This window comes from Setaria viridis, chromosome 9, assembly GCF_005286985.2.
Source record: "Setaria viridis chromosome 9, Setaria_viridis_v4.0, whole genome shotgun sequence".
Lineage (NCBI taxonomy): Eukaryota > Viridiplantae > Streptophyta > Magnoliopsida > Poales > Poaceae > Setaria > Setaria viridis.
The window spans coordinates 12,358,578-12,379,644 of record NC_048271.2 but is presented as its reverse complement, the minus strand read 5'-3'; the positions used below and the strand labels follow the sequence as shown (position 1 = coordinate 12,379,644).

Here is a 21,067-nt window from a genome sequence, read left to right as displayed (position 1 = left end):
ACTCTGATCCTGAAAAGCCACCATCTACCCGAGAAATAGGTAGGCAATATCAACTCCTAAAAGCAACAAGCCAAGAAAATGGGAGAATTATACTATATGCATGAGTAAACCTATATATGACCGTAGGGGTTTATGCAGTAGCAGTAGCAGCAATCAAGGAAGTAGCAAAGTATCACCATCTCGGAGGTCAACACCTCAATCAAGGAAGTTGGTACAAAACACCAGATCCTTCACCCAAGGATCCAGTACTCGACACACTAGGCGATGTGAGAGCTCACTTCCCTCACATCTGAACGACAAATGCCGGCCTATCTCAAAAGGGGGAGGTAGAAGAATAAGCACAGTCTAGTCAGAAGTAGCGGTAGTCAACAGCATTGTCCATAACCAATGGATACGGACTATAGCTATAGCTTTATACACTCTGCAGAGGTTGTACAACTGTACCCGCACGGATGGAGCCTGAACAGTAGCGATCCGTCCCAACCCCACCTAATAGCCGGAGCCCTAGTAGGTGGATAGGTCTCTCCTGTTTTCTCGAGTCTGGAACCGTCCTCAGCTGTAGGGCATGCCGTCACCAGTGAGGACTTCGAAGCTGTGAAACCTACCCACGCCGGAGTGCAGTCTGGTCAGAGTAGGTCAACGACTTGAACTCCTTACGCTGATCCTCCAATCCGCCTACAGGCTGAGCACTATCCACCACTAGTTGCGGACCGAAACCCCGCCCATAAAGTAAGCGAGCGTTATGTACGAAAATAGATGTTGTGACTGGTGGTAAACTGACTTGGTCCTTAAGGGGCTGAGAGCGAGCACTCTACTCCACAAGTATGTGCCGAAGCAAGTATGCCACCTGCTCCTCAGTAACAAACAAGGTACCCGCCACAAGTACAAGGGGTAGAGAGAGTCCACAACGTCCTCTCTTGGCAAGGCACTCCTCAGTACCAACCATGGCTCGCTCCCGCCAAAACACATTAAGGAGTCACACTCACCCAAAACACACGAGAGAGTGTTCAAGAAATTCCATCACCAAAACCATGGCATATGTCCATCCATAACTCAAAAGTATGTATATGGATATATGAATGGTGGACTAGCTAGGGGTCTGTAGCTAGTCCAAAAATAGGTAGCAAGGGAAACATGGTAAACAATTATCAAGGCATGGCTTAAAACATTGGCTATGCAATCCACCATCATCAAGCATCATAAATAAAGTGCTAGCAGCTAAGCATGCATAGGATCTATATGATTGGGAGTGATATGACACCTTGTCCGTAGTTGTTGGGATCTTCCTCGGCGTAGTCGAGGTCTTGAGGGTCTTCTGAGTCGTAGCTCGGGTCTGAACAGAACGAGATACAACATAAAGTAAATTAAACGGCATTACATCTAGGTAAAAACTCCAAGAAACCTAAATTTATAAGATCCAAATAACACCAAACTAGCTACAAACAGTACGGGCTTGATTTTACGAATTTAATGCAACTAGTTAAAAAATCATATTTTTCAGAGTTAAAATGAATTAGTTATGAAATTTTAAGGATTAAAGAATTTATTTAATTATTTAATTCATTTTAGAAAATATTTTATTAAGGTGACACGTGTCAACTCCTGGTTGTGCCCCACGTGTCTGCTGACGTCAACATTGACCCGGTCAACGGTCAACTGGATCCCACCAGTCAGCAGGTGGACCCCACGGGTCAGTGGGCCCCATTGTTAGTCAGTGGGCCCCACGAGTGGGCCTAGCCCATGCCTTGTCGTGCCACGTGCCTTTCCTGTCTTACGTGTATAGATGGCCAAACGGGCGGCCCGGCCCAGCCTGGCATGAGCCCAATTAGGCCCAGCCTGTTTAGGCCCGCACAATAATCGTGCCAGGCAGGGCCGACCCACGTGCCGAAGGAGCGGCCCAGGCCCAGCCTGCTGCCTTCTTAGGCAGGTCGTGCCGGCCCTGGCCCGGCGGGCCATAGCGGCCTGGCCATGCTTGTGCCCGCCCGCGGCACGGCTCCGGCTCCTCCTTTTCCTCAATCCCCATCGCACTACCGCAGCTTGCATTTTCCCCAAATTTTCCCCAAATCCACCACCAAAGCATGCCAAAATCACTACCAAAATCACCACCAAACCCCAAATCGGCGAGGCCACCACCAGATTCATCCTCTGCCTCACGAGACGGCGGAGGGGCGTGGTTCCCAGCGACCGAGAAGGCGGCGGAGGAGGGCCACGGGAGGAGGAGGCGGAGGGGCGCGGTTCCCGGCGGTCGGGAAGGATGCGGCGGAGGGCCACGGGAGGAGGAGGCGGAGGGGCGCGGTTCCCGGCGGCCGGGGAGGCGGCGACAGAGGGCCACGCAAGGAGGCGGCGGAAGGCCACGTGAGGAGGCGGCGGAGGGGCGAGGGTTCCAGCGGTTGGGAAGGCGGCGGAGAAGAGCCACAGGAGAAGGCGGCGAAGGGGCGTGGGGAGGCGGCCGGGGAGGCCGCAGGAAGAGGCGGCGGAGGGGCACAGGGGAAGCGGCCGAGACCGACGGTGGAGGGGCGCGGTTGCGTGGGAGGAGGCGGAGGCTGAAGGGGCTAGGAAGTGGAGGGGGAGGAAGCGAGGGAGCCGAGGAGGCCGAAGGCGGCTGGGAAGTGGAGGAGCCGAGGAGGGAGCTCAGGGAGGCGGCTGGGAGCCTAGGGAGCGAAGGAAGCGGGGGAGGCTGTAGGTTTTATTGCTGGCCTCTTAGCTAGGCCGAAATAGGCCTAACAGGCCTAAACAGGCCGTGCCGGCACATTACTGGTTCACGGGCCAAATGGGCCAGGCTGTGCCGGGCCAGCCCACGGGCTGAGGCAGCAGCCCAGGCCCGGCCTGCAAGGCCACCATGCCGGGCCGGGCTTGGACCGGGCCAAAATGGCATGCCGTGGGCCGGCCCAGGGGCCATGGGCCAAATGGCCAACTATACTTACGTGGCACCCACATGGTGCACACGTGGCCGCTCGGGTCCGCCCCAGGATCCGGTGTGCCAGCTGGATCCCGTGCATCACGCGCGTGTGGCTGCGCATGCAGTGCGTGGTGACTGGTTGCGGCGGGGCGCATGGCGTCGTGGTGGCGGGCTCACGGTGACGGGCTGCGGCGCGAGCGACCGTGCCCACGACGCCACGACACGGCGCAACGTCGCAGCGCGTCATGGTCTGGCGCGTGGCGGGAGGCCGCGCGGTTCGGCGTGAAGCAGCGCCGAGCGGCGGGGCTGCGACGTGAGGCAGCAGGCGAGGCAGCGAGTGCAGGCGCGTGTGCACGACACTGTCATGGGGTTAACCCCGGCCGCAGCACAGCCAGCTACGCGTGCGGCATCTTGGAATTCCAGGGCCGCGGCGCGCGCACGGTTGCATCGGATGGCGGCGGCGGCAACCACAGCAGCACGAAGGCCAAACAAGCAGCAAGAGTAGTGGCTCGACGACCGGACAGGCAGGGTCAAGGTGGTGGTGACAAGGCTCACCGAGGGACGGAGAAGTAGATACGCCGGCGTGGGGTGGACTTGCGGCGCGGAGGCGGCCTCCCCTACTTCGGCTTCTGGTGACGGCAGCGGCAGCAGCGGCTTCGACTCCTCGGCGATGGCGGCGACAAAGGCTACTCGAGCTCCTTAGCGACGGCCTGCTCCTCCTCTCCTCTCCTCCTTCTCTTCTCCTCTTTCCCTTTCTCCTCTTCCCCCTTCTCCCTTCTCCTCCTCTCTACTTTCCTTCCTTCCCTCTCTGGCGGCAGCGATAGGGAGAAGGACTGAGCTTGGGATGAGCGGACGAGGGCGCCGAGCGGGTCTATTTATAAGCGGCGGTCAGGCTAGGGTTTCGTGCGGCGCGCACCATTGTCGAGCGCCGTCAATTCTCGGCAGGCGCGCCCAGCATGGCGTGGCGGCCATCGAACGGCTCCGTGCTAGGGTTTAGGGTGCGCTGGGGGTAGCTTGGTCCTTTCCCCGCGGTGGAAGGCTCCGAAAGTGCGTGCAGGCGCGATAGTGCGCTCCAGCGCGGCTGGCGAGCGCTCACTCGCCAAGCGCGTGCCGCGGGGGTTGACAAAGGCGGCACAGTGCCAGCCGGGCATGCAGGGTTGGCTGGCAGTGAGAGAAAGAGAGGAAGGGAGGTGACGGCGAGCGGGCGGGCTGGCTGAGCTAGCTGGGCCGGATCGGTTGCTGGGCCGCAAGCGGGTGAGGGCGAGGAAATTAGTGGGCTAGGCCGGTGGGCTGCGGCCGGCCTGGTAGGTTAGTTTAGGTTAGTTTGTTTTCTGTTTTTATTTGTATTTAGTTTGAATTTTGAATTTGATTCAAAATTCAAAACACACTCGAATTTGAGATCCAAATAAAATCCAAGAAGAACCAAATTCAATCCACACAAGTTGAATTTAAATTGGAATTTAATTAATAGCATTTGCTTTCTATTTTTCAAATAAGCACACAATTCAAACAAAGTTTTAAATTTTTAAAAATTTCACTCAATATAATATTTCAAAATTTTGGAATATTACATACAGCTCCGTTACTCTCACTAGGATTGCAAGAAACATGCTCCATTACTCTCACTGGGATTGCAAAGACATAGTTGATAGTCAAAAGCATATAGAAAAACACTTTCTTCTTGATTGCAGCTCACCCTTACGCCTTACTCGAACATATTACTAACAGGACACTGCACTAAAGTGGTGTAGTGCAAAGCATCCCCTTTCTTCCAGCAGAGTTGCAATGCTAATTTTCGGTCATTGTCCTCCATGGATGTTGCATAACAAATTTCTTCCTCCATGGATGTTGCGTAACAAATTTCACTCGAATCAACAGTTCAGATGCAGGAACAACACAAAGGCGATTGGTGTATTTGGAACCATTTTATTACAAATTTACTGTCAAGATTTTTGCCCACCATCTTTCGCCCTCTCATCGCCTCCCACACCTCGTTCTCCCCGTCTCTCCTAGAGCCCCAGTATGCAGGCACTACCATGCACCATTCAACCCCTAATCATTCTCCTCCGATCCCCACACCATATCTGTTTCGGCGCTCCCGGTCCAATCCTCGCCCACATACACCAAAAACGTAAGCATTGCACCAAAAACCCCAGGCATCAGATGCTCCAATCTATGCAGCCCATATATAGCCCCTTTTGGAGAGCCAAAAGGTGAAAGTGCCAACAAATATGAAAACGCCACCGTAGCCCCTCACTGAACTCGCCTGCAAAAACCACTTGCAAACCACACAAACCGAAAACGCCAGCTCGTCGGCCTCCATTTTTAGCAACTTTTCCCTTAAATCTCCGCTTGCACACCTTCTTCCCCCCAGGCCCCCCACACAGGCACACAGCCGTGCCTCTGTCTCCCCTCCCTCCTCGACCCTTCCCCGGCGCCGCCGAGGCCTCGCCCATGGAGAGGAGCCCCGGCGCGGCGTTGACATCATCACCCGAGGAGGAGGAGGAGAAGACGGCGGATGGCCATGCTGGCGAGGAGGCGGCGGCGGAACAGGAGCAGGAGGAGGAGGCGGCGGCGCCGGTGGTGCTGAAGAAGGGGCCCTGGACCACGGCGGAGGACGCCATGCTCGTGGACCACGTCCGGCGCCACGGCGAGGGGAACTGGAACGCCGTGCAGCGGCTGACCGGCCTCCTCCGCTGCGGCAAGAGCTGCCGCCTCCGCTGGACCAACCACCTCCGCCCCAACCTCAAGAAGGGCTCCTTCTCCCCCGACGAGGAGCTCCTCATCGCCCAGCTCCACGCGCAGCTCGGCAACAAGTGGGCGCGCATGGCCGCGCATGTAAGCAGAGCACACTATCCTCCTCTTCGCCGTGATGATTTATTTATTGCGACTTCTTGATGTGACACTGATGGTGCTGCGTGTGCCTCTTCTCTGGTCGGTGCAGCTGCCGGGGAGGACGGACAACGAGATCAAGAACTACTGGAACACGAGGACCAAGCGCCGCCAGCGAGCCGGCCTGCCCGTGTACCCGCCGGAGGTGCAGCTCCAGCTCGCGCTCGCCAAGCGCCGCCGTTACGACGAGCTCTCGCCGCTGTCGGGGACGGCGGTCAATGTCCAGGGCGCGCTGGACGCCGCCGCCGCCGCGGCCGGGTACACCAGCTCCCGGCCGGCGCCGCTCGACCTGGCTCGCCAGCTCGCCGCGACGAGCCAGACGGTGCAGTTCCTCTCCCCGACGCCGTTCTCTGCGCCTTCGTCCCCGTGGGCGAAGCCGTTCGCGCGGAACGCCCAGTACTTCCAGCTCGCGCACTCGTCGCCCGTGTCGCCGTCGACGCCGACCGGGCCGCTGCACCCCGTCACGCCGGACCTGTCCCTCGGCTACGGCGTGCGCGGCGCCGACCAGCAGAGCAGGCTAGCGCCGCTCTCGCCGTCCCCTGGCCCCAGAGTGGAGCTCCCTTCAAACCAATTCGGCCAGGCGATGCCGCCGACCTCGGCCGCCGCCGCCGGCTTAGGCGGCGGTGCGGCGCTGCCGGATCAGCACCAGAACGCGGCGAGCCTGGAGAAGATGCTGCAGGAGCTGCACGACGCCATCAAGGTCGACCCGCCGGCGCTGGCCCCGGCGAACGGAGACGCCGCGCGCCCCGGCGGCGGCAGCGGCGCTGTCCTGGAGCGGCATGGTGGCAGAGGTGAGTAGTGCATGCCGTGTGTGAAGCATCTCCCACGCCTTGCCTTTTTTGGATGCACTCGGAGTTCGATTTGTTGCTTTGCTGTATAAGAGAACAAATGCTCATGATTATGATGTGAATTGGCAGATTAGCGTGAACCTTTTTCGTTCGTGCTTCCAAAATCCCCATTTGTTTTCTCTAGCGAAGTGCCACCAACTTCTTGAAAAAGCTAAAGGAGACAAATTCTTAGCATAGTGTCACCATCTGGTTAATCAGATTTCACTTACTTTGGCAGTGATAGGGATGAATGTGCCTTGGTGAAAGTAATTCTGATGGAATAAACTATTTTAGGATCTGGGCAAAATCAGAATCATGGACAGCACACTGTTTGGAATCTTGCTCGTTTTTTTTTCCTTTTTGATAGTTTTAAGGTTAGAGAAGCTTCTGCGGGTACAGTCTACAGAGGGCTTTCTTTTTGTCCTTGCAAGACAGTGACTGCCTTTGATCTTGTGCCATGATTACTTTGCCTTATCTTGCCAAGTGCTTTAACACCTTTATTTCCCTTTTCTTCTTTTTCTCACTCCATCTACCACTTTATCTGTCATTTACCTAATCAAATGCAATATGCTTCCTTTTTCGTGCTTCTATGATTGCTTGCTAGCTTCCATAACAGCACGTCACATTGCTGTGTCATATTCTGCACAAGTTTAACATAATCAGGATGATCATATCTAAGAATATTTTCTGGACATTAACTAGAGATATAGGTTCTCATGTTCAGTGAAACATTAACTAGAGATGTAGGTTCTCATGTTCAGTGAAGAATAGAATCAAATCAGAACTAATCTATCCTCTCTGTGTATGAATGTGCGTACTTTGGTGCAGATATAAACTTTCATGAAGCAAATTGAGCTTTGATAATTTGTGCTACACAACTCTGTCACTCTGTTCTGCATTCTGCGTCATGAATTTTTATCTAAAAAGACTCTATCATTAATTTCATTTCAATTGCAGAGAACAAATCGGGCGGCCAGCATAGGGTTGACGACATGGAGACGCTGTTCGACCTGATGATCCCGACGCTCAACGCGCCGGAGACCGTGCAGGTGCCGCCGGCAGCTGCGCCCAACCACTCCAGCTCGACCTCGCAGCACAGCAGCGACGACCAGGACCCGTCCACCGTCGACCTCGGCGTGGACCTGCCGGTCGCCGGTGGCGGCGGCTCGTCGGACCAGGACTGGGGCCTCGACGGCGTCTGCCAGTGGAGCAACATGTCCAGGATCTGCTGATGATTGCAGCAACTGCAGGAGCAGGATCCATCGACGCGGCCATGTCAGACCATCGATCGAGTGGCTGTGCTTAAGACATCCGATGATTCTAAGAACTCGTTAAGGAGAGAGTCCCATTCTGAACCTTTGTTGATGTTGATGCTGTCAGATGCCAAGCATCATGGTCTCATGGACAAATCTGTTTGTGTTCTGTTTTCTTGAAGACTATGTTGGTTGGTCACCAACTCAATCTCAGCTGCGCAATCCAAATCGAACTTGCGTCAGCGTCTAGTAATGTTTGTTTCCCATTTATTTGTCATCATGAATGGTAGATTTTGAAGATAGATTCCCTTGATGTTTTACTGGAATTCGTGATCTATCGTTGCTCGCATGCTCTGTCGAAAGAGTATGGTCCCATTGGGTGTAGGCACTAGGCAGTGGCTACATCAGGTGACTTGCCCAGAAATGGGAGCCTGACAAGGGAATATTATGTGCAGGTTGTGATCCATGTGTTTTGGAGACAGGGGGTCCCCTACTGCCACCTGAAACTTTCAGAGATTGTGACTAGTTGCTTCTCCAGCTAGGGAAATCTGATCCCAAGAAATCAAAATTGCCCTAGTATCAAATTTTCAAGATATCGAGATGCATTAATCTGAAATTCCTGCGTCCTGAACTAGGCCTGAAGGTTTGTAGGTGCTGCCTCGTAGGCAATGCAGGAATTGAGAGTTGAAACTACGTATACAGGATCAGATACAAGGAAATAGGGCCATCCCAGTAGGACCTACCTTCCTTACGATAGGAGAATGGGGACACTAATCATGATCCTTATCGACTTGGGACATTGCACATCCGTGTGGAGAAAGCCTTTTCCAAGACAGTTTGTGCTTATTCTGCTGTGGTCTGCTGCAATTATATATGCTTAAATTGTTTACAAACATACTCACACACTAGTTTGTCTGCAAATTCAAAGAAACTATATGTTCTAGAACTGCACTTTTCTCTAATGCTGGTGTGCTTTAATTTGAAACACATCAACTATTTGTAGTAGCATAGATTGAAAAGCAGTTATTCTAGAATTACTAGAAGTAATTGCACCAAACAAAATCGTAGCAGTCCCGGGCAATGGCCATAAGTCCATCTTGAAATTAACACGAGCCATGCCAAAGGTGTTTTGGTTGTCCCAGGTCTCCCACGAAGCACAAATCGATCGAAGAATATGGAGCGGTTGGATTGCATGAACAGGCTCCGGCCTATCCATGCTAAATACGTGTTGCCCACTCTTTGCTCCTTGCTTTGTGCCATAAGTTGCTCCCCAGGAGTGGCACCTCTTGTCGTGACTCCTTGCTCCTCTGTTCCGGGCATGATCTTGTTCTTTGTTTCCTCGCTTTTTCTTTACCGTACGTGCGTGCCTTTGGGTAAAAGAAGCTTCTTAACGGTTGTACCCTGAAAGAGAACCGGAGCAGGAAATGGGCCTCGCCCTCAGCTTTTAACTTGGGTTTTTGAAGAATGTGATCGGTTGAATGCGTATTTTTTTTCTCAGTCCTTGCATCATTTTAGGCGTTTTTTTTAAAAAAGAGGTATTCTAAAAGGCAAGCGATGTAATCATTCTAGCTTGTCCGTTATTGACTGAATGACTGTTAGAAGCAAACGTAAAGTTGAATATGATTTCGATGAGATTGATAAACGGATCCGACACGCTACAGGTGTGTTTTTTTGTGAAAGTAAAAAAAAGGTAAAAAGTGTTTAGTTGTCGACAAAAATGCGTGCTTCTAATAACAACATCAACGGCAACAGACGTGTAGATTTTTGCGATCTTTCTGAGGGGAGACAACCGGTCCATGTTGGAATTCGAGGATCACGTCTGATGCTCCGAATAAGAGACTAGAGAGGATGCCAGCCCGGCGCGTGAACGATCGGAGCGTCCGGGGGGGGTCACCGCTGGAAAGGGACAAAAACAGCTCTGCTATCGTTTAATTCGTGCACGCCCTGGCCTGGCGCACGGCTGCTGACGGCCGACGAGGCTGGGCTGGTGCCGGCGGTGACGCAGCGGCCGCGGGTGGCTCCCCTCCGATCGGTTAGGGTGACAGGACATGCGTGACGTGCGCGCGCGACCCCAGCCCAAACGACCTCCCGCCCTTTTCGCGCCAGCAGCCTCGTTGCACGGGCGACACGTTTGGGCGTGTGATGACGACGTGAGGTGGTGCGTCAGCGCCGCCGCCGCGCGCAGCATACACATCATCTAGTAGGCAACGAGACGTGCGCCGCCGGGCGGGGGGACGCGCGGTCGGCTCGGGGGCTGGGGCTCCGAGCTAGCCGAGCGATTGGGTGGTGGCCACGCCCTTGGCCGCGCCACCACCATGCGCGGATAGGCCGCGCAGCTTCTCTATTCCGCTACTAGTATTGCACTGATGATGGGCGCTAGCAAAGTAGGAGGCTCCTAGCTAGTCTACGCTCTACGGGTCCTACATCTTTAGTTTTTCCTTTTTTATGAGTCGTATTCCCCCCTTTTTTTTCTGAGAGTATACTCTATCTTTGTACATAGGAGTATAAGGGAATTAATGCCCTGTATGTAGTGGTACTAGCTCTAGTATGGAGGAAGCGAAATTCCACCGGTATGAAGAGCAGCAGCGACGAGAGTCATGGGGCAGTCCTGGTTGGCAGGCAGCCTCCGCCATCGTCCTTCTTCCTGAACCTTCTTGTGGCCATCGCCCATCGAGATGCTCTGCTTGAGTAATTGTGCACAAGCCCAAGAAAAAGATCGATTAGGCCCGGTCACGCACGCCAAATACCTTGGCGCGACCGGCCATCCACCCCAGCCAGCGGGAGCATGACACGACCAAAAAAAACTACTACTTAAAATTTTAATTTAGTATGAACTATTTTTAATATTTTTATTTTTTATTAGATTAAAAACGATTAAAATAAAAAAATTCCATCCGACGAGACTATGCAATACGAGTCTACTTGTACAGACCGCAGGCTCCCCCAATCCAAGCTGTCTACGCGAGGTGGGACTCGAAAGAAGTGCGTTACTGCGCCTGGGACATGTTGCTTCCTGCAGCCGTTGCTCACTGAGTTACTGGGCCGCAATGGGCCGTTAGCAAGGCAGCAGAGTGAGGCCATGTATGCAGATTTTTTTTTATTCTTTCTCTTTCCTCATTTTTGGCTGTGCCTACATAATATAACTTAAGTGACTTATGTTTTTGCTGTTTTTTACGAAGCATTTTTTTTAAATGTTGAGTCGTTCAAATTAATTATCGCATTATCATGTATATATTTTTGGAATCGTGGTGCTGTCTACATGGCTATGATACTATTTTGCCTATGTATTATTTATGATTGTAACCGTTGCATGGGATTGAACGTTTGAGGTGGTTACGTACGTCAGTGTTCCCGAGTTGAATTAATGATTAAAATTGTTTCGTTTCCGGTATCCTGATTTCGCTTCCCCAATCGAAATCCATTTTCGATTCAAAAAATACGGAAACGAAAAGTAGTTAAGAGAGTTTTACCGATCGTGTTCATCCCCTGTGCCATCCTCTACAAGAGTCCCAGAGTCGACTTCAACGATCAAGCGAGTCGCCAGCCACACCAACCTCCCAGAGTAGACAGGCAGGCCGTGCTCGCTCGCTCTCGAGTCTCGGACTCCGGGCAGCGCCAAGCCGCCGACCCCTTCGGCCTTTTGCCAGAGTCCACATTCAGGTTTCAATTTTCACCCAATCCAGCAGCCTGTGCCCGTCGCCGGCTCTCCTGATCCTGGACGGCTGCTACCCGTGCAGCGAAAAGCGCTTCGCTGCACGCCCAGTGTGAGAACTGAGGTGGTGCAAAACCGCAAACGCACCACTCCTCCAAGTCGAAGAGCATGGCCCCCCTCCTTCCCCATCAGGCATGCAGTGATTACTGCAACGAGAGGTTTAAGATCAAGCCATCTTACCTGGTGTATTTTCTTCTGACCTTTTCACCGTCAATGGCAGAAACATATCGTTGTCGGTGTAGACGTACAGTGAACCATGTACTCTGATCTTACATGCCACAAAGGAACTCTTGTCCTAGCCAACTATGCCTGGGCCTTAAGCTTATGCGCTGTAATTATTGCATCTAGTTGTGTTTGAGTACAAAATTCATCAGGATGGTGATGCCATCATGGTGAACAGAAGCCGGCGCTGATGGTGTTATTAAATATGTACTGTATAAATGCATAATGGTTACCAACGTTGGGCAGAACCTCTCTTTATAAACAGAGCACAACAGGTAACCTTGTTCAGACATACTCTTGTGCTCCGATAAGAAAAAAAAATCTTGTGCTAGTTGTCGCATACGAGTACCTTAACTTAAAACATGCGAAACGGTGTAACTGTTGCAACAATACAGGAAAAAAATTCAGCATTTCAGATGAATCAATACTCATTACTCAATAAAGAATGGTAATTTCAAGCCCATAAACAGTACTCAGTAAAATGCATCCCATACTACTGCATTTCTTGGCAAGAATACAAGACATTGATAACATTTTCTTGAGCCTCTCTGCTTTGTGTTTCTTGATTCAATTTTATAACTATTAAAGCTATGCTCCGATGATACCAATAGCCTAGATAATTCATGGCTTTTTGGTGATATTGCCCCTACTTTAAAGTGCAATTGTGTTTTTACCCTCGCTTTTTTAACTTTGTGATTTTGCCCTCAACTATTCACAAGTCAATGTGATTTTACCCTTAGTCTTTGCGTATTTGCCCCTGTTTGATCGTTGACTAGGGGCAAAGTCGCATTGACTTGTAAATAGTTGAGGGCAAAATCACAAAGTTGAGAAAACGAAGGCAAAATCACAATTGCACATCAAAGTAGGGGCAAGAACACAAATGAAAAATGACTTAGATCCACGGAATGGAAAAAGGAAAACACCTTTACCTCTCCTTTGAACTTCATAAAAATAAATAAACATATTCATGCACCAGGATGTACTACAAGTAACAAATTCATGTCCTAAAATACATGCTTTGAAACTTTAGAACTTAGAATGCACTTAGATCATTATTATGCATCGGATAAATATTTTTCTTAAGGAACCATGTTGACAGAGTCCCCATGGAAAGTACATTTTATCATATTTTATTATTGACATATACTGAGAAACAACTTAAAAGATGTGCATTACTAGATGATGCCTGCATTTTAAAGAACAAGTTCATCAGGCTAAATTAGTGTACCACTGGAGAAGGAGCCACTCAAACAACTTTCAAGAAGGAAACTAGCTACAAGGAAATTTCATCTTATCTTATCTATGTCCTGAACTGCATAGCCAAATTGATATTCTGATTACTATATTCAGCAAAATTGATGTTCCAATGACCAGATTCATAGTCTTCCACCATCAGTGAAAGCATTTTAAGATAGGAGACTAGATATCATGATTATCACCCCTGAAGCACATAATCTATGAAAATTATACTGACAGCACTGATGTTATGATCTGATTATAATACAGCGATTGCAAGATGATTCTAAAACACCATGCTAACAAAACCTATTTGAGCCTTGCAAGCACGAATTTACATATCAGCAATAAAGCATTCCTTTTTACTTGAACTGCGAGTAACTGTAACTTCACAAGCTTCATTCAGATAAGCAGCAATACAATGACCTATGATCAGTATAGCAAGCTAGAGTGCTAAATCCATCCCATCCAAGGGTAAAAGAATAACTACTAACCTTTTCATGCCAACAAAAGTTTAACGATGACGATTTCACTACAACTGTGATCAATTTTGGGCTTTCATCATGAGTATCACAAAATCTCCTTGATGAAGTCAAGATTGAGCGTGTCGCGCACAATGAGGAACATGCCAATCATCAGCACCACCAATATTCCTGAAGACATGATCCCCTGCTCAACTTCACGGGGAATCTTGCGACCGCCACGGGCCGCCTCAAGAAGGATCAACGCTAACGTCCCACCATCTAATGCTGGCAACGGCAACAAGTTTATTGCTGCAAGGTTGAGGTTGATCACTGCTGCAAACTGAAAAAGCCCGTCTGCGCTTGACCTGGCCACCTCTGCTCCGACTGCAATGATGGCCACAGGGCCAGACACCTTCTCCGCTGACTGCGAGAAGTTGAGCAATGTCTGCCTGAGCCCGTCGAACACCGTCCCGGTCAAGAGCGTGAACTCTCGCACGGCGAGGACGGTAGCGTCGGCCAGGTTCTGGGGGCGCACGCGCGTGACCCGGAAGTTGGGCGCCAGCTGCACGCCGATGCGCCCGGTGCCATCGGCGCTGGTGTCCGGCACGACTGTGAGCTCAACGGATTGCCTGTCGACCGCCCCGGGCGCGGTTCTTGAGACGGTGATGGGCACCTTCTTGCTGGGGCTGGCCTTGATGAGGTCGACGAGGACGGGCACGGACGGGTCCGGCGCGGCGCCGGGGACGGCGAGGATGATGTCCCCGGGGAGGAGGCCCGCGCGCGCGGCCGAAGAGCCAGGGAGGACCTCGGGGACCAGCACCCCGGGGAGCTGCGCCTGGACGGGGACGCCGACGGTGAGCGCCTGCGCGTAGACGATGAGGAAGGCGAAGGCGAGGTTGGCGGCGACGCCGGCGGACACGACGAGGAGGCGGTCGGGGACGGGGCGGTTGCGGAGGAGGTCGGGGTCGTCGGGCGCGAAGCCAGACTCCGGGTCGTCGTCGGGGAAGCCAACGTAGCCGCCGAGCGGGATGGCGCGGAGCGCGTACTCGACGGGGCCGAGGCGGAAGCGGGCGAGCGCCGGGCCGAAGCCGATGGAGAACTGGGAGACGTGGATGCCCCGCGACGCCGCAGCGAGGAAGTGGCCCGACTCGTGGACCAGCACGATGGCGGCAAGGACGGAGGCCGCGGAGGCCACGGACTCGACGCTGGCAAGAAGGTCCGGCGCGGCGGCGGCGGTGGAGGCGGGCTTGGCGAGGTGGCGGTGGCGGCGGCCCGGGAGCGGGAAGTGCACGGAGAGGTGGTGATGGGAGTAAGAATGGAGGGGGGACGGGCAGCGGAGCTTGGGGGTTGGGGAGAGATGGGTGGTAATCATGGTGGGAGGGGAGGAGGAGGAGGAGGAGGAGGAGGAAGAGGAGGCCGCAGTGGATAATCTGGCATTCTTGGGAGGGAGGGAGTTTGAGGTGTGGGGTTGACAGTGAGTGAGGTTGGACGGCTGTGTGGTGTGGACGACAAGCGGATGGCGGAGCAGGGCACACCTAAGCTCTCGGCGGCCCCCAGTTCTCTAATCCCTGTCTTGAGTTCCAATCTGACCTGATGCACAACTGCTAACTGCACATATGCAATCAAGCATTTTACATCGAAAGAGATGTTTTTTGGATCGGTAGCATCAAACTAAATTGCATAACTTGGTCATAGAAGTATTTCATGACAGCGCCATAACAGGTCATTCTAGTCCTTGCCATAAGCATCTGTTTGGTTTAGTTTAAAAAAAAGCATCTGTTTGGTTAAGTTTCAAAAAAAAAAGCATCTGTTTGGTTTGAAATGATACGGGATAGGATGTTCTTATTTTTATTTGAGTAAAATACATCAAGGTCCATGTTTGGTTTGAAATGATATGGGATAGAATGGTCTTATTTTTATTTGAGTAAAATACACCGAGGTCCATTAAACTGGGAGGAGGTGTCATCTGGGTCCACAAACTCTGAAAGTGTATTTCTAGATCCATAAACTTTCTACATCGTGTCGTATAGGTCCACGTGAACACATATTGGTGACATGGCACGTTGATTGGACATCTCTTCTCTCTTCTTCCTCGATCATCTTCCACTCTGTATTTCTCTCTCCTCCCTCTTCTCCTTTCCCCGCTACTCTCTCTTTCTGCTTTACTCTCCAATCCAGCAATCCATTCCAGCGTTTCCCTTCCTCCTTCTCGAAATCTAGCCCATGGAGTGGCTAGTCAGGGGTGCTCATGGACACATAGCTCCTTACAGACGCTGGACTTCTCGGCACCTGCAAAATCCACCAGGACCCAGGCGGTGGGATCAAGAACAACCTGAGGCATGCTGTAGCTCCGCCCGCACTGCACGCGAGCGAACACTCTATGGGTCACGGTGGTCGGTTGATTTAGTACTATTGGTTGGCTACTATTGTAGGGAGAGAGATCCACAAGGGATTTGGCCATTTGAATTGCCATCACTTGGCTACAACACGTGTAGAACCGATGGCTTGCTAGAACACATCCATGCAGCAGATTTCCAACTACTAGAACACATCCGTGCTAGAACACAAGGGGAATATGGCAGAATCAGGTAGCACTAGGGCAATAAGGCCATAGGGGTAATTCAATTTCCAACTTTTAGTAAGAGGAAGTGGGCAGTGATCACTGAGCCGGAGGGTGCATCATGGTTGGCATGCCTAATGTCATCCATGACAGGTGTCCATTGTGCATGAGAGCATCTGCGTTGAGGCTGTACCTGCCATTTATAGAGCTTTCATGACCGCACCTAACTTGAGCAAGGAGCCCTAATGGTAGCTCTTGGATACGTGATGGCTAACAAGGCCATCAGCCTTATCTTCCTAGACATGACCCCAAGAACTATGACTTGCGGCTCAGGACCCACCTGACCAAGCACTACTTCATCTAGATTGCAGCTAATTAACATGTCCGTCTTACCACTTAACTATTTATGTAATTTCTTCATGCTTGCATGATACTTGAACACCAGTAGCATTTGTAGGGCCCTAATGGTGGTGCTTGGAAACCATATATTATTTTGTACATATTTTGATGACATGGGTGGTTGCATACTTGGGAGTATGCATTAGGTGGTACTTGATGGATAGTTGGTAGATTTGTAAATAGGATGATGAACATCTCTATAATATTTCCATTTGATGTTTTCTAGATGTGTTATCTTCATGCTACTTTTCATGTGTTGTTTCCTTCATATATGATTATGTGCCATCACTAATACTTTATTTTGTAGGGTAGATGGTCTACCTTGTGGTCTTCAACAGTCAACAACTTAGGTTAATGCTACTTGGCAATCATGCCAAGAGCAGGTAGTGGAATTCCCTAACAAATGCTCAAAAGTTACACCGGTAGAGAAAGAGCCATAGCTGAATTGAACGCCTTCTTTGGATACAACACCAAAGGATTAAAAGAAAACTAAGATGATACCCCAACCAAGGTCCTCATGTAATGGCTAATTAATGGTTTAATCAGTATAGAGATGCAGTTATCTTTGTTCAGCTTTTCATCAACCTTATTTTACTATTCATGCTAGTATTAGTACATTGGTGCAATTTATATCCTTCAACACTAAAAGTGATGCATTTAGTTCATATTCAAATGTATAAGACTTATTCATCCATCATGCACACTGCCTCTAGGACATAGCAAAATCTCCGCTCCCCTCCCCGACCTCAACATGTGTTCTCACCATCCTCAGCCATGGTGACCAAACAAAGGACTCATGCAACCAACCAAATACAAGCTCCATGTGCCCGACATGCAAGCTGTCCATCCAATTGAACACCGGCACCACCTAACATGTCCCTCGCTGGTAGGAATCCAAACACCGCACCAACTCAACATTATACATTGTCCCAACCAGGCGCGTGCTGGCCTAGGTACTCTCTTGGGCTAGGCTAGGGTGCAGCTACTGAAGCAATCACGTAGTTTCAAATTCAGCTACTACAAAAATCCCTTAAACTACACCAGATCATTAAAGATTGTGCACACTAATAGACAAATTAATGAATACAAATTTTTTTGAAGAAATCATACGTAAATAAGTTATTTGTAAGTTATCCTTATTCTTAATATGTTTGTTACATAGTATACTCTATGATACAACTATGTACATGGAATTCCAGCTAACAATATGAGGCCATGTACATGGAATTCCATCTAGTAATATGAGGTATCTTCAACTTACCAACCTGGAAGGCTCACACCACACTCGTTGTGTCACCCTCCTTCATATTTTTACATTCCATGTATTGATAGGCTACCTCCAAAAGTACACGTCAGTTAGCTTTATTTATCATTGGTGTGGAGGTGCCACGTAAACATATTAGAGCTAGTGCTGAAAACTGTTGGAGGTGAGTAACTATACTTCAAATTGGGATAATCTATAACATTAAAGGAATTAGACGTTACACTATCTTTTGACCGAGATAGTACACTATATTTTAGATCTTCAAAGGAATCTTTGAGCTATTCCTTATGAAATAGCTATGCAGTTTCCAGTTGTGGTGGATGCCAGCTAGCACTAGATGTTATCTTGATTAATTTAAATAGCCCATCGATCAATTCACCCTTTGCTTTGAGAGCTCCAAACAAGCAGTACCCATAGGAAGGAATATCGTAGCCAAACCCTCCTTGACAAATGGATGACAAGTCTGTGACTATGGTGTCAGATGAGGAGGAGGCAAAGTAGCCGATTGCTACGAATGAGGAAGATGAAGAGGATATTGAGGCATTAGCAGAGCCACCAAATTGGCTCCTTGATGGTTGGATCATGGAAGTCTACCGTGCTGAAGATGGCACCATCAATCGAGTATGAATTTTCTCATGTACATAATTTGCATCTGACTATTACTTTTCTGGTACGAGGTTCGTGATTTTTCATTAAACTTTTCAACTGATTATAATGTAGTATTATACTTCTCCTATATCAGATCGCACATTCTCCAAGAAGTCAGAGGTGTTGGAGTACCTTTTTTCTCAGACATATGAGCGTATACTAGAAATAAAGGAATGTGGTGTGGAAAGCACGCTTTAGGTGCACGGATACAATCTTTGATGTTTTGAATTTTTATTTTAGACATGATGTTATATCTGTTATGTTGGCATCTCGCGGAAAGAACGAGAATGGCTTCCAAAGGGGTGGGTGATGGAGATCAGAGTTGGTGGTGAGAAGATGGACAAGATGTATAAGGTATAAAGCCATGACTTGGTCAGTTTTTACCTTGCTTGATATTTAATATATGTTCTATGTTCTATTTGTTTTTCTTTACTTGGATGCTCTAATGTCAATGATGATTTTAAGATAACTTGTGCATTATTGGAATGTTCTTTTATTTGCATATGAGTTGTTACATGAAAACTAGAAAAATCCCAAGCTCTAAGATGTGGAATTTATTAATAGTAGATAAGAAAAATACATTGCTTATAATTGCCAATAAAATATTTTTTTGAATTAACAAGATTATGAGTAATTGGCTCTTGGATAATATTGTCAACATGCATAAAACAATATGATGTATGTTGTTATGCCGGGAATTTATATCATTTGAATATTATGTGTATGTGTGGATCACATTGGTGATATTTTATTAGTTATAATGTGTAAAGAAAATATCTACACAAAATTAATAAGGATATACTTCATGCAAGAAGTTTCTTCCTTTCAGAACTATCATGAATACACATGATACACATACATTTTTGTTTGTAATACAATTATCAAGTACAAACATTCAATGGTATGCACCATTTCGTTTGATATGAGTTTATGCCAATAATGAATAGGAATTTTTCAAGGCATTGAGTACAACCCTATACACATATAGGTGGGGTAGGCAATACCTGTTTATGAAAGAATTATTGCCATATTTTGAAGTTCAGTATAATATCTTGTATTCTTTGCTTTCTATGTATTGCATATTCAGTGAGGGGGTATTTGTTTAATGTTTCTTTAGTCAATTGTCGCCTTCGAGTAACTTATTATAAAGAAAGCTATATGCTGCCTTGTGGACTCATAACTCATGGAATAAACATAGGTACCAAGTGCAAATTGTTTGGTGTGTCAGTAAAAAATATTAATACATATTTTGATAACTATTATTGACTGTCAATATGATTTTCTTTGCATTTTTATGTTTGCCAAAAGACTGGAGTGCGACTGCTATCAAAACAAGATGTTATACTCTATATTAATGGGCGAATCATCTCCCGATATGATATAAATGGACAATGTGATATCAGTTCTAAAGATAACATGTGGCTCTTGCTATAACTTCTTACCTAAAGAACACATCATATCTTTGAATGATTTTTTTCTTATTTTCTCCTTTTTTGTATTTGCAGCTACTTGCAATAGTGGACTTTCACCCAAGTGGATTGCCTGAAGGATGGGTAAAAGAGCTAGCATTTAGAAAGACAAAGGAAGGATTAACAAGGAAAGATCCGGTAAATAATATGATTCATGATTTTGCATCATAGGATAAAAAGAGTATAGCTTGATTTTGTAATTATTATTTATCTTATCATGCAGTATTACACAGATCCTACTAGTTCCTACACAATGCGTACACTGAAATATGCACTTTACCTTGTTGAAACTGGAAATGTACCCAAGCATGGCTTTATTCAAAGGATAAGTGTTCATGACTTGTACTCTTTTGACAAGTCTGCAGACTTGGTAATTGTTCTCTTGAGGTTTTCTTTACCTAAAGAAAATCACCATTACATTATTTTTTCCCAGTTACTTGCATTTTGCAAATCATCATAAAAATAAAGAAAGTGATTTTTTTCTAGATATCTAATATAGCATTATTTATTTACTTTTCTAGCCTCCAAAATTTGTGTCTTTGTTTTCCTTGCCACTTATCTGCTACCATAATTAAGCTAATCATTTACCATTGTTAAGAGCATGAAAAGTCCATGCCTCCTAACCAATAACTTTAGTTGCATTACAGGTAACACATGTATATATAGGTACCCAGAATTAATTTGACCCATTTCATCATCCCAGTTCCAGAATTTATTAATCATGAGCTTACTGCTATTGTGCAATGTAACATTTACCATACTTGTTAAGAAAGGCGGTGGTTGTCTTATTAGTTTTTCCCATATCATGGAATTTGAGAATTGAATTTATCATTATATTGTAATTGTGCATGCTTAAAGAACATGAAATATTTAGTACATATTGTGGTGCAAATTCAGTTTATTTTAGTCCCTCCCATAGTAAGGAAACATTTGATATTTCAAATATATTATAAGTGTTTCTAATGTATTAAAATAATTGATTAATTTTTTTCTCCTGGAAGCATGAAAGTTTGCGTAGTAGAGGGATAATAAATGAGACGCCTTATCAAAAGGCCACAAGATCATCTCAAGGAAAATTACAAATAGAGTATGATTAAAATAAAAAGAATGGTAAGTTCCTACATTTGTTGCTATTGTCATAAATTTTATACATGTGTGCACTTCCTCTTATCTTTTATACTTCTTTCCTTATGTTATGCAAGTTTGTAAACATGAGTAGGCT

At 48.1% G+C, this 21,067-nt stretch overlaps 2 protein-coding genes and 1 pseudogene across 2 annotated transcripts; 2 read left to right on the top strand and 1 right to left on the bottom strand.

The window, feature by feature from the left end:
- The first annotated feature begins 4,887 nt into the window (after positions 1–4,887).
- LOC117837184 (uncharacterized) lies at positions 4,888–8,184 on the top strand. The gene is made up of 3 exons (XM_034716772.2): positions 4,888–5,737; positions 5,844–6,582; positions 7,576–8,184. The coding sequence occupies exons 1-3, from the start codon at positions 5,354–5,356 to the stop codon at positions 7,848–7,850; spliced, it is 1,398 nt and encodes a 465-aa protein (XP_034572663.1). The 5' UTR covers positions 4,888–5,353; the 3' UTR covers positions 7,851–8,184.
- A 3,695-nt stretch (positions 8,185–11,879) lies between these two features.
- LOC117841058 (probable membrane metalloprotease ARASP2, chloroplastic) lies at positions 11,880–15,009 on the bottom strand. Its single transcript, XM_034721627.2, has 2 exons — positions 13,536–15,009; positions 11,880–12,183 (listed from the first exon to the last, which is right to left on the bottom strand). The coding sequence occupies exon 1, from the start codon at positions 14,875–14,877 to the stop codon at positions 13,612–13,614; it is 1,266 nt and encodes a 421-aa protein (XP_034577518.1). The 5' UTR covers positions 14,878–15,009; the 3' UTR covers positions 11,880–12,183; positions 13,536–13,611.
- On the top strand, positions 14,876–20,942 carry LOC140221088 (uncharacterized; annotated as a pseudogene).
- The last annotated feature ends 125 nt before the right edge of the window (positions 20,943–21,067 follow it).

Bases quoted from the DNA above. Each gene is read 5' to 3' on its own strand.
- LOC117841058 (XM_034721627.2), bottom strand. From the start codon at position 14,877: ATGATTACCACCCATCTCTCCCCAACCCCCAAGCTCCGCTGCCCGTCC.
- LOC117837184 (XM_034716772.2), top strand. From the start codon at position 5,354: ATGGAGAGGAGCCCCGGCGCGGCGTTGACATCATCACCCGAGGAGGAG. The intron at 5,738-5,843 runs GTAAGCAGAGCA...TGGTCGGTGCAG, and splicing joins GGGCGCGCATGGCCGCGCAT to CTGCCGGGGAGGACGGACAA. The intron at 6,583-7,575 runs GTGAGTAGTGCA...TTTCAATTGCAG, and splicing joins GGAGCGGCATGGTGGCAGAG to AGAACAAATCGGGCGGCCAG.